General features: G+C 43.0%; 1 protein-coding gene and 2 non-coding genes across 3 annotated transcripts; all 3 read left to right on the forward strand.

The window, feature by feature from the left end:
• Positions 1 to 155: 155 nt before the first annotated feature.
• On the forward strand, positions 156 to 8110 carry LOC130276502 (60S ribosomal protein L13). Its single transcript, XM_056525973.1, has 6 exons — positions 156 to 185; positions 1815 to 1931; positions 2270 to 2411; positions 2877 to 3050; positions 5523 to 5579; positions 7909 to 8110. The coding sequence occupies exons 2-6, from the start codon at positions 1828 to 1830 to the stop codon at positions 8065 to 8067; spliced, it is 636 nt and encodes a 211-aa protein (XP_056381948.1). The 5' UTR covers positions 156 to 185; positions 1815 to 1827; the 3' UTR covers positions 8068 to 8110.
• On the forward strand, positions 2004 to 2088 carry LOC130277826 (small nucleolar RNA MBII-202). The gene has a single exon (XR_008845591.1). It is a non-coding gene; the product is annotated as a small nucleolar RNA MBII-202 (small nucleolar RNA).
• Positions 2742 to 2826, forward strand: LOC130277828 (small nucleolar RNA MBII-202). The gene has a single exon (XR_008845593.1). It is a non-coding gene; the product is annotated as a small nucleolar RNA MBII-202 (small nucleolar RNA).
• Positions 8111 to 12297: the final 4187 nt, after the last annotated feature.

Consider the following 12297-nt stretch of genomic DNA (forward strand, 5'->3'; position numbering starts at 1 on the left):
CAGCACTGAGCTACGCCCCTTAGGTTCGGAAATCTCACTTCACACCCCTTTCGTAAATACGTGACTTTGCGTTACTCCTGATTGGCTGCAGACCCGTTTTACTCCTGATTGGCCCTCACGACTCATATCCCATAGTGCACCGGGCCCCTTCTTTCTCTCTTTTCGGCCATTTTCTCCCTGTAGAGGTATGTCTATCACTTCGCGGGCCGACGGGTTTTCTTATCCGGTCACATCCTTAGTCTCCCGGCCTCGTCTGTTGCTGCAGACGCTCGGAATTTGCTCCTCTGCTCCTTATCGTCTGTTTTGGGTCCATATTGGAGGATGGCTCACCGGTGTCTTGGAGTCGAGCCCGTTGAGGCCTAATACCGGGTGTACTAGTAGTGTGCGGCGGGGACGTGCACCGTGTGGGGATAAGGGCGCGGGATTATGTGCAGGGCACAGAGGCTTGGTGTCATGTATGGGACACGTGTGTGTGTGTGTGTGGACACGTCTACTCCCAGTTGGACTCGCTGTAGATGTGTGTGGAGGGAAGGTATTATTGGTTGCACCCGCATATGATGGTAGTGATCATGCTTTCCAGTGCTGGCTGTAGACTCCCCCCATGTTATTAGTAACCACTGTCTTCTCCTCAGTCATGGGATCTATGTCAGATTTTTCTTCCTTTTAAACTCCTTGACTATATTGGGCAGTTAATGGGATCTAGGTCTAATGCAGTGGTCTCCAAACTGAACTGCAACTCCCAGCATGCCCCTACAGGCAGCGGCTGCAAGGTGGAGCTCCATAGTGTGTAGACAGCTGATCTAATGTGTATGGGGCAGCATGTACTGTCAGGGATCAGGCACTGGGATGACACTTTCCATAGTCCCCATAAGCGGAGCCTTAGCTGTTCTGTGCTTGGGAATACTGTAATGCTGTTGCAGCAGGATCATGGAGCCATTTAATACTTTAGGTACTGGGAGGTAGAGCTGGGCAGTATGACCAAATATGTGTATCATGGTATTTTTTGTAACTTATGGCGGTTCCACGGTATAAAACGGTATTTTTTTCACCCCAAATCATGTGACCTGTAAGTGCCCTTCTGCTCTCCTTCCCCCCCCCCCCCCCCAAATTATCAGCCCAGTGGGGTACTACACACATGTCACCGACAAACACTGCCCTCCTCCTTTTTGTTGGGGGCCGCCGGTGCTGGAACTCTATACTGTACGCCAGTGGTCTCAAACCTGCGGACCCCCAGATGTTGCAAAACTACAACTCCCAGCATGCTGGAAGTTGTAGTTTTGCTACAGATGGAGGTCTGCAGGTTTGAGACCACTGCTGTACGCTGTATCCCTATGCCTGGGCTGCAAAAATAAAGAAAATAAACTTTAACTTGCCTACATCGGGTAACATGATTTGGTGGGGGGAGCAGAACAGCGCTGGCGGGTCACGTATGATTAGTTCCCCGATGTGGGGACAGTGCTGCGCTGGGCTGATAATTCATTCCCAAGGGGGAGGGGCCAAACCGGTATTGCGGTATGGGAAAAATTCATATCGTGCAGCCCAAAAATTTAGGTATTTGGTATGAACCGGTATACCGCCCAGCCCTACTGGGAGGCATTCTGGTGGGGATTTACAGCCTTGCATAACAAAATAGATTCCATCCGAAAGTGTAAACATTGCCTGGTAAAGGGCTGTTGGTTGTGTTCTCCATAAGAGACTATTGGATGCATTGTGTCTATAGTGATGCCTGCATGAATACTAGATTGCTGCTATATGGTGGCACCTACTTATTTATCAGTACACGTGTTATTGATCTTGAATTCTTTGTCACTTAGGGATTAAGGCGCCATGGCCCCCAGCAGGAATGGCATGATCTTGAAGCCTCACTTCCACAAGGATTGGCAGCGACGAGTAGCCACATGGTTTAATCAGCCTGCTAGAAAGATCCGGAGGTAAGTTCCCAGCTGTCCTGTAGAAAAAGCTCTATGGGTTAAGTATTTGCGGTTAACGGATACAGTCAAATGATGACAAATTCTCCGGAATCTCTGCAGCTTCTGTGATGACTCCATATTTGAACCCTTTTCCGTCTGATAACTGTAGACAATGTTGGGTGGGTGGCAGCCTGGTATTATAGGGAGCCTAGTCTTGGTGTTACCTGAGGTTAGTTTGAGTAGTGTATCTCCAGTGAAAGCCAAGTGACTGCTGGGAGCCCTGATTTGTGAAGCAATGCCTGTTGTACTATTGCTGTGTTAAAGTTTGATCTAAACTTTTTTATCTTTTCACCAAACAGGCGCAAGGCACGTCAAGCCAAAGCCCGGCTGGTAGCTCCGAGACCCATCGCTGGTCCTGTTAGGCCGGTGGTTAGATGTCCAACTATCAGATATCACACAAAAGTGCGACTTGGCAGAGGCTTCAGCCTTGAGGAACTGAAGGTTTGTAGTAGCATGAAATGGGCGTTGCTGAACCCAGATCAACTTTGCAGTATAATAAAGTCTATGGATTTTATCAGGCTGTTGTATTGTCAAATCAGCACCTCGACCTTCTCTTTGCACCATTTTACTGTGTGACTCCAAAGTTTGAGTGTTGTGTATACAGATGCAGTGGAGATCAGTCATCTTCACTATCATGTTAATTTTTGTAATGTGCAAAACTGAGCTCGGCTCTGCTACATCTCTGTAGTTATGGTCTGGCTTTATAATGCTTCGATGGGTGGTCAATAGGCATTATATTGTCAATAACCTTTACTGTAGCTGACAGCTGTATGATGACAAATTCTCCGGAATCTCTGAATTTAAGTGATGATTCCCTTGAACCCTTTATTCTGATTGCTGTTGAAGTCATATAATCATGTATTAATAGTATAAGTTCTTCTCTAAACCAGTGTTTCTTATTGGCAGGCTGCTGGCATCAACAAGAAGGTTGCCCGCACTATTGGCATCTCTGTGGATCATCGTCGCCGCAACAAGTCTACAGAATCCCTGCAGACCAATGTGCAAAGGCTTAAGGAGTACCGCTCCAAATTGATAATCTTCCCACGCAAACCCTCCGCTCCCAAGAAGGGAGATGGCTCTGTAAGTAGACAGACTATTGGCAAAACTGTTTTTAAGTTATTCTTTTCACAACATCTGCTATATATCTATATGCAGTGGGTGCCAGCTGTTTGCTTCAGCCGACACACTTCTGCTACTGCCAACAATGAAGGTGACGGATCCTAGCGGTCTTATTAGCACTTAGGCTGGATTTATGCTGCATTTTGTTTTACATGTACATTTCTATCCTTTTCATGTTAAATAATACCATGACAAACGTGTCTAAAGTGAAAGTAAAACCATGCCGGTTAGCTCAGGGAGCTGTTTTGGATCGCCGCGACGAAATCGCAGCATCCCGAACAGCTTACATGACAGCCGGAGGATCCCTCCTGCCTCCATGCTGTCTGATCGCCGAATGACTGCTCAATGCCTGAGATCCAGGCATGAGCAGTCAAGCGGCAGCATCATCGATCACGGGTTTCTTATGAGAAACCAGTGATCAATGTAAAATATCAGTGTGTGCAGTGTTAGGTCCCTATGGGAGCTATAACACTGCAAAAAAAAAAAGTTAAATTAAAGTGAAAAAAGATCATTTAACCCCTTCCCTTTGAATCACCCCCCTTTTCCCATAAAAAAAAGTGTAAATAAAATAAACATGTGGTATTGCTGCGTGCGGAAATGTCCGAATTATAAAAATATATCTTTAATTAAACCGCACAGTCAATGCCGTACGCGCAAAAAAAATCCAAAGTCTAAAATAGTGTATTTTCAATATGAACAATAAGTCCTATCAATGCAAAAAATGGTACCGCTAAAATCTTCAGATCACGGCGCAAAAAATGAGCCCTCATGCCGCCCCATAAGCAGAAAAATAAAAAAGTTATAGGGGTCAGAAGATGACAATTTTAAATGTATAAATTTTCCTGCATGTAGTTGTGATTTTTTCCAGAAGTACGACAAAATCAAACCTATATAAGTAGGGTATCATTTTAATCGTATGGACCTACAGAATAAAGATAAGGTGTCATTCTTAACGAAAAATGTACTACGTAGAAACGGAAGCCCCCAAAAGTTACAAAATGGCGTGTTTTTTTATTTTTTATTTTTTTTCCAATTTTCTCTTACAATGATTTTTTTTTTCCCCGTTTCGCTGTAGATTTTTGGGTAAAATGAGTGATGTCATTACAAAGTAGAATTGGTGGCGCAAAAAATAAGCCATCATATGGATTCTTAGGTGCAAAATTGAAAGTTATGATTTTTTTTAAAGGTAAGGAGGAAAAAACAGAAAAACCCCGGGTCCTTAAAGGGGTACTCCAGTGCTGGGGACGCCCGTGATCATGCATGTGGCACCCCGTTTGTAATCAGTCCCCAGAGCGTGTTCGCTCCGGGTCTGATTACGGTCGACCGCAGGGCCGGTGGCGTGTGATGTAACGCCTCCGCCCCCATGTGACGTCACGCTCCGCCCCCTCAATGCAAGCCTACGGGAGGGGGCGTGATAGCCGGCCCTGCAGTCGACCGTAATCTGTCCCGGAGCGAACACGCTCCGGGGACTGATTGGAAAACTGGGTGCCGCATGCATGATCACGGGCGTCCCCAGCTGCGGGACTCCCGCGATCAGGCATCTTATCCCCTATCCTTTGGATAGGGGATAAGATGTGTAAGCACCGGAGTACCCCTTTAAGGGGTTAAAGGGGTATCTTTACTCTGAGTTTGACAATGTTAAAAAATTAAATAAATAAAAAAAACAAAAAAAAAATGCCCTGTTAAGTAAAACTGTCACTTGTTTTCTCCTGCACTATCCACAGGCACTGGTGGATAGTGTGGGAGATGCTGATTAAAATGAGCCCTACCTTGTCTGGATCTGCGCCGCCGTTCTCCCGCAATTGTAGTTTTATGATCTGTTAATCTTCCTGTAACTGGCACGGGCGGGCTTCGACACTTAACTGGCACTGACGTCAGTGCTGCTTATGAATATTCACCCCCTCCCTCCAGTTCTCCCTCTCTTCGCCGCTCCTTACTGGGGGGGGGGGGGGGGGGGGGGAATGAATATTCATAAGCGGCGCTGACGTCAGTGCCAGTTAAGCGCCGAAGCCCCTCCTGTGCCAGTTACAGGTTACTTGAGTTGTTGCGGGAACAAGCTTCCTTCACCTGTGATTATAGTGCTAATTTTAATCAGCGTCTCCCGCACTATCCACCAGTACCTGTGGATAGTGCGGTAGATAAGTGAGTTTTCCTTTGAGATTGGAGCACTGTACATGTGGTGCACTCCATTCATTTGGTTTGAACACTTACCACTTTCTTGTAACTGAATGAGGTGGTCCCAGCAGTTGGACCCCCACTTATTAGGAGTTGGAAATACCTTTGAAAGCTACAGTCAGAGGATGTCACCTTCCCTGGATTGTCTGCTGAGTGATGAATTGTTTGAACTCTTTCAGGCTGATGACTGTAGATTAAAACCTCCTGTTTAGTCTTTACAGAGTACTTATACTATCATTTATTTTCTTTCCACTTTAGGCTGAAGAGTTGAAGGTTGCCACCCAGCTGAAGGGCACCATCATGCCAGTCCGCAATGTAAGTTCTTACCATTTTGTACCCTTGTTGACTTAAGTATGAAGTGTGATTTAAATGAGGTGTAAAATATCACTCACTTTGCCAAGACCAATGGGGTGCTCCACATTGGTGCCTATGTCTTTCTCCTTGTGTGATGTGCGGTTCCAGTTCTCCTGGGACATTCTGAACACACTGCAGCCTCATTTAGGTTCATGGGTGACAAGCAGAGCTGCAACAGCACGTTGCTCTAAGCTGACTACATACAGTTACTTGCCACATTCCTGCATGGCTAACTTGGTATGTCATAGAACTGCCACTTGCGTCTGTTATTGCCACGTGTTGTTTTTTAATGGCATAATTGCATATTCTACTCGCCAATCCTGTAGCATAAATTAGTTGCATTCACCTGTTGATGCGACGTCAGCTAGTCTTATCGCCAGATATCCAAAGTGTTCAGTAGAAGAGCAACTCCAGCACTTATGTATTGTAGAGTAAGTAAAATCAGTCCATCTTTATTTCCAAACCTCCTAAAATGATTGTGCTACAGAGAAGAAATACTGACACATTTCTGGTCATATGGGGCCCTTAGTCATGTTTGTAATAGTGTTACAAACACCCAGAGTGAATTCAAGCATTAAAGTAAATGCTTTACACGTGCCATGCACAGCATAACATATTAGATAGGAAAACTTGTCCTGAATAAACACAGACTTTACTAACATGTAATGTAAAGTGGCACAAAATGAACATTAAAGGGTTTGTCCCAGCTCTCTCCTTCTGGCATTCTCTGCTTCTCCAGCCTGTTTTCAGTAGCCAGGGGTGGGAAAGTTAAGGAATTTGCGCATCTCTTGTTGACTTTAATGGGAGTTGTGCAAAAAGGATACACTGGCAGTTACCCCAGTATATACCCCACTGGCAGTATATAGTGTACATCACAGGGCTTTGCAGTCTGCTCAACTCCATTAGTGTTGTGCATATTCCAAAACTTTACCGCTTTGGGCTGCTTTCAACTTTCTTGACCACCTTGGGCCACAGGAGTGAGCTGGGACAAACCCTTTTAAATTCACAAACCCTTTTAAAAGGGCACACAATAGCAAGAGGTGAATAACCGGAACATTTACCTGGATAAAAGAGGACCTGTGGCAACTCCCAAAATTAGATGTTGATATTATTAAATGGCTTTGGGTCCCCTGATCACACACCTTTCTACAGTTTCTTGCTATGTCTTCCCATTCCTGAGATATTTGAGGTTTAAAGTTTGTCTGATAGTGTTTCCCAAACAGTGTGCCTCTGGTTGTTGCAAAACTACAACTCCCAGTATACCTAGACAGACTTTGGCTGTCTGGTCATGCTGGAAGTTGTAGTTTTGTAACAGCTGGAGGCACACTAGTTGAGATCACTGGCCTGACTAGGGAATTGCCAGATGGGTGTGAATATCCGGTGGACAGGATTATGCAGTTGGGTAGTGAGTGTTTTAAATTGAGGGTTGTGTTCCTAATACACACTGACCTAGTTATGCTCCTAAAGTGTAGTTTATGGAAAAGCCGCCCCCTCCCTCCTTGTTGTGCACAATAAGTTTAGTCTGATTTCAAATAAAGATGGATGGGATGTTAGCTTTTCACTCCAGGATACATTAGTGCTGGAGTTCTCTTCCACTAATTTTACAATTGTCTATTCCTGCAGCTGTCATGGCTGTAGCCCCCAGTAATCAAATGCTTCATATTTTAATTTCAGCATAGCTCCTGAGTGGTAACTAGACAGATTTGTTGGACATCCTGGCCACAAAAAATGGAAAATCCCTTTAATCTGGGAAACCTTGCTGGATTAGTTTGAAGTTTACTACAGCAATGAAACACTGTAGTTTCCCCGCAGTTGTTGCTAGTTTAAAGGGCTGTTCTGGTATAAATGTATTTAAAAAAAAAAAAAAACTTTCCTCTCTATCACAAGTTTGCACGCTAGCAACATAAACATACCATATAGAACATTCTTAATTAGAGATGAGCGAAGTTACAGTAATTAGTCACAAACTTCTCAGCTCGGCAGTTGCTGACTTTATCCTGCATAAATGAGTTCAGTTTTCAGGTGCTCCGGTGGGCTGGAAAAGGTGGGTACAGTCCTAGGAGAGAGTCTCCAGCCACCGGAGCACCTGAAAGCTGAACTAATTTATGCAGGATAAAGTCAGCAACTGCCGAGCCACGAGGTTCATGTCGAATCACTATAACTTCACTCATCTCTACTCTTAATGCTGGTTTGTGTTTTTTTTTTTTTTTTTTTTGCTGCTAAGATTGGCGAATGTCTTATTTAGCAGTTTATAGACTTAAGTTTTAATTTTAAATCTCGTTTTTATTAGGTCTACAAGAAAGAAAAGCCAAGAGTTATCACAGAGGAAGAGAGGAACTTCAAAGCCTTTGCCAGTCTGCGTATGGCAAGAGCGAATGCTCGACTCTTCGGCATCCGTGCCAAGAGAGCCAAGGAGGCTGCAGAACAGGAAGTGGAGAAGAAAAAATAAAACTTTCATTTGAACTGTTAATAAAATGTTCTCTAATTCTTGATTTAGTTCGTGTTTTTATCGCTACCATGTCTTGGAGCCACAGAAATCCTCGTGTGAGCACTTACTTATTTTGCTTTAACTGCATTTAGTAGTAAGGGCCGGGTTTACATTACAGAATTTCTTACTGGAATTTTGGTTAGACATTCCAGTGCAGCAGAATACCATTGACAATAATTCACTGTACAGTTCTAACTACAAAATTTCAGCAGCGGACGTTCTGCAGCTAAAAGAACGAACTTGTTAATTCTTCTGACGGAATCCGTTCCGCAGACATTTGCATCTTTGGGGGATTTAGTTTGGGCAGAAATTTTTAAAGTGAACCCAGCCTAACTAAGCAATATTTATAAGCTCTCAGCAGCTGAATGAAGCCTAGTTTGACTGCTTCAAAACTGTATGTAACGTGGAGATTAAGCTGCGAGTGAAGGATAAAATCTTGGTCCACACCATATTATGACCCTTTGCTGCTGTTATGACTCGGGATAGTGGCAAGAAGGTATGCTGATGTATAGCATAGCAGATCCCTTGACTTTAAAGAGTACCTGTTATATATTAGTACCTAATCCTGATCATGTACATATAATTTGTATGTATATAGCACCTATGTTTCTCTCACAAATACTTTCCATCTGTTCACTTGGTTTGTCATTCTGTGCTCTGGAGGGGGCATGTCCTCACTCTACATGACTCCTCCTTCCTGAGTGCTGGACATGGTCTCTTTGTTCAATTACTGCAGGCAGAACTGTAACCCCCCCCCCCCCCCCCCCTCCTCTTGTCTTCAGAAAGGAGTCTGATGGGACAGGAGTCAAAGTCCCACCTTCACTTACTGGACTTTGTCCATGCCTGCATTTCAGCTTGGACAAAGCCTTGGTTTCTCTTATTGCTACTGATACGGCTTCACATGCGCTGCTCTAAATATATGATCAAAGTGAAATAGTTTTTTACCTTTTTGTAAATGCATTTGTGACCCATGTTAATATGTGTAACGATTGCATCTATTTGACTTTTGAACCCAACTATCTTTGACTACAGATGTTTTGCCAAAGGATGTAAGAACACTTCTTCATCGAAAAGAAAACTAACACAGAACTGCGGTTCCTCTGATTACTGGATCTGTGGTAGCTGCAATAGGTAAAATGCAAAACAGTGTGAGTTTAAAGAGATTCTCTGGGGAACTAAAACTTATCCCCTATCCTGCTTCTGACTGCAGACAGTCTATATGCTGGGATCCCCTCAATCTCTTGTACAGGGTTCAGTAAGTTACTGAACACAATACAAGAGATTGTGGGGGTCCTAGCATATAGACTGCCTGAAATCAGAATGGATACAGAAGTTTTAGTTTCCTTGAGAACCTGGAACCAATTATTAATGAAGTGATCTCCAGGAGATGAGAATCAGTAAGACAATATAGTTAAAACATATATAAGCATTTTACAATTAGCCAGTGTGATCCTGTCATTCTGTGATTAGCTAGTGCGGAGTCCCTGGTATACTTTTTGTCTTATATCATTCATGGTTTGTGTATGTAGCCACCGTGGGGTCCCTGGCGTTTACCCATACTAGTCTTCTGGGGTGACGGTTATATCCTCCCTAAGCTTGGTCCTGAGTCTGTTACCTTATGCGGACTGGTCATTGCAGAGCTTTCATCTTGCTTGTCTTCTGGTGTGCAGCAAATCTCTCCCTCAGACGTTCTGGCGCCTGTCCTGTTTACCCGAAATTCGGTTTTCTGCGTATGTGCAGAGCAAATCACTTATGGGGTGGGCCGGGGTGAGAATAGGAGCACATGTGTTCACTGCCCTGCAGCTTTAAAGAGACATCAGAGTCTGCTTGGTGTGTCTCTGATGTGCTAGGCAGCCGGGCTCTTGGTCTGTTTAGGTAAAATTGCCCTTAGCAGCATTGCTGCATGGAGAAGCGTTATTGCTCTTGGAGATTTATTTTTTTATATTTTTTACCAATTTTTACATTTGTACTTGTCACTTAGATGTCTTCATACTTTAGTCATGAAAATCAGAATTATGACTTGACGATTGTTTTCTTTAGTCCACCATGAAAGCCCACAGGAGAGATGATCCCATAGGACCTGTGGACTCCTGATGACTGGGCTGTTAATCTGCAGGGGTTTACATTGTTTCGCAAGGATAGAATGAACAGAAAAGGTGGTGGAGTCTGTCTGTATGTAAGAAGTGGTATGAAAGTGTGAACGATGCCATAGTGTGTGATGATTCTGAGGATGTGGAATCACTGGGTAGAATTACAAAAGGAGGGAAATACTGAAAAAATATTTGGTGTAATCTACAGACCCCCTAATATCACTGAAGAGATAGAAGGTCGGCTGTATAAACAAATAGAGAGGGCCGCCTGGGCAGGTACAGAGATTTTAACTATCCAGATATAGATTGGGGTCCGGGGTTGGCTAAAATTATAAAGGGGTGACAATTCCTAAATTTATTGCAGGATAGTTGTATGGGCCAGTTTGTGGAGGACTCAACAAGAAGTGATGCCTTGTTGGATCTGATCATTTCCAACAACGCAGAGCTGGTTGGTAATGTAACTGTGCGGGAAAACCTTGGTAATAGCGACCACATTATAGTTACTTTTGACTTAAAATGTAGAAAACAAAGACAGACTAGGAAGGCAAAAACATATAACTTTAAAAAGGCAAATTTCCCTGGGCTGAGATCTGCACTACAGGACATAGACTGGGGGGAGGTGTTCTCAAATACTGATACAGAAGGTAAATGGGACATCTTTTAAATCAACTCTAAATAACTATACAGCTAAATATATACCAAAGGGGAACAAATATAAACGATTAAAACTAAATCCTACATGGCTGACAAATGATGTTAAAAGAGCAATAAACAACAAAAAAATTGCCTTCAAAAAATTCAAATCTGATGGGTCAGATATAACATTTAAACAGTACAAGGAGCTTAATAAAATCTGTAAAAATTTAATAAAAACAGCAAAAATTCAAAATGAGAGACAGGTGGCCAAAGAAAGCAAAACTAATCCTAAATATTTTTTAGATATATAAATACAAAAAAAACAAGGACAGAGCATGTAGGACCCCTTAATAATGATAATGGGGAGGTTGTCAAGGGCGATCAAGAGAAGGCGGAGCTACTGAATGGGTTCTTTAGTTCTGTATATACTATGGAAGAAGGAGCTGACATTGGCCAGGTCAGTGCTGGTAACACATCATGTAATGTACTGAACTGGCTTAATGTAGAGATGGTACAAGGTAAGTTAGGTAAAGTAAATGTAAGCAAATCTCCAGGACCGGATGGACTACACCCAAGAGTTCTTAGAGAGGTAAGTTCAGTAATATCTGTACCCTTGTTCATGATATTTAGAGGCTCGTTTCTTTGAGAGAGCCATTCAGAATGGCGAAAACGTTTAGAGAAGAGGATTAAAGTTTTAATAGCACACTGTACCAGTGACCTTTCTAGGTAGTACACAGTGTCCGAGCTGCAGCAGGGCACTGGAGTACACTAGATAGCAATGATAAAATAGTAGTCTGTATGACAGACACTTCGCGATCTTATTAGAGAGAAATTAACTGGACACGGGGACATGTATAATTTCCAGTGTATAATAGAAGTTTTTTACCCCTCTGCCTGTTGTCTAAATTTGGCGCAGCTGCGTTAAATTTATCATTCTTGCGCAGCTACTTTCTTGAATTGCGTTTAAATTTAGAATTCTCCTCAGAGCATAAATTTACACCGCAGCTCTATTTAGTAGGAGCTTTGTCTGCAGCATATCTGCACCTAAACAGTAAATGTGTCCTCGTTATTAGTTTTAGAATTTTTTTTCTTCATTATGTAGAGTTTTAATCTCACAATAATACCACTTTTTGCACCCAATTATAACACATCAATTATACCAATGTCCTTATTCTTCATTTAACATCTGTGACACCCCTCAAATCACCTCAAATGTACATGGTGCACTCTACCTTATGGGCCTTGTTGTGCACCCGCAGATCACTTTGCGCCCACATATGTGGTATCTCCGTACTCTGGCTAAATTGTGTCCCAAAAAATAGGGATCTTTTTTCCCATTTACCTCTTGTGAAAATGTAAAGTATGCGGCAACACCTGCATGTCAGTGTAAATAATTTTATTTTTATACACCTAACATACTGGTGTAGACTCCAACTGTTCCTTTTCATAATGGGTAAAAGGAGAA

The sequence above is a fragment of the Hyla sarda genome, chromosome 6, assembly GCF_029499605.1.
Source record: "Hyla sarda isolate aHylSar1 chromosome 6, aHylSar1.hap1, whole genome shotgun sequence".
In the NCBI taxonomy this organism is placed as follows: Eukaryota; Metazoa; Chordata; class Amphibia; order Anura; family Hylidae; genus Hyla; species Hyla sarda.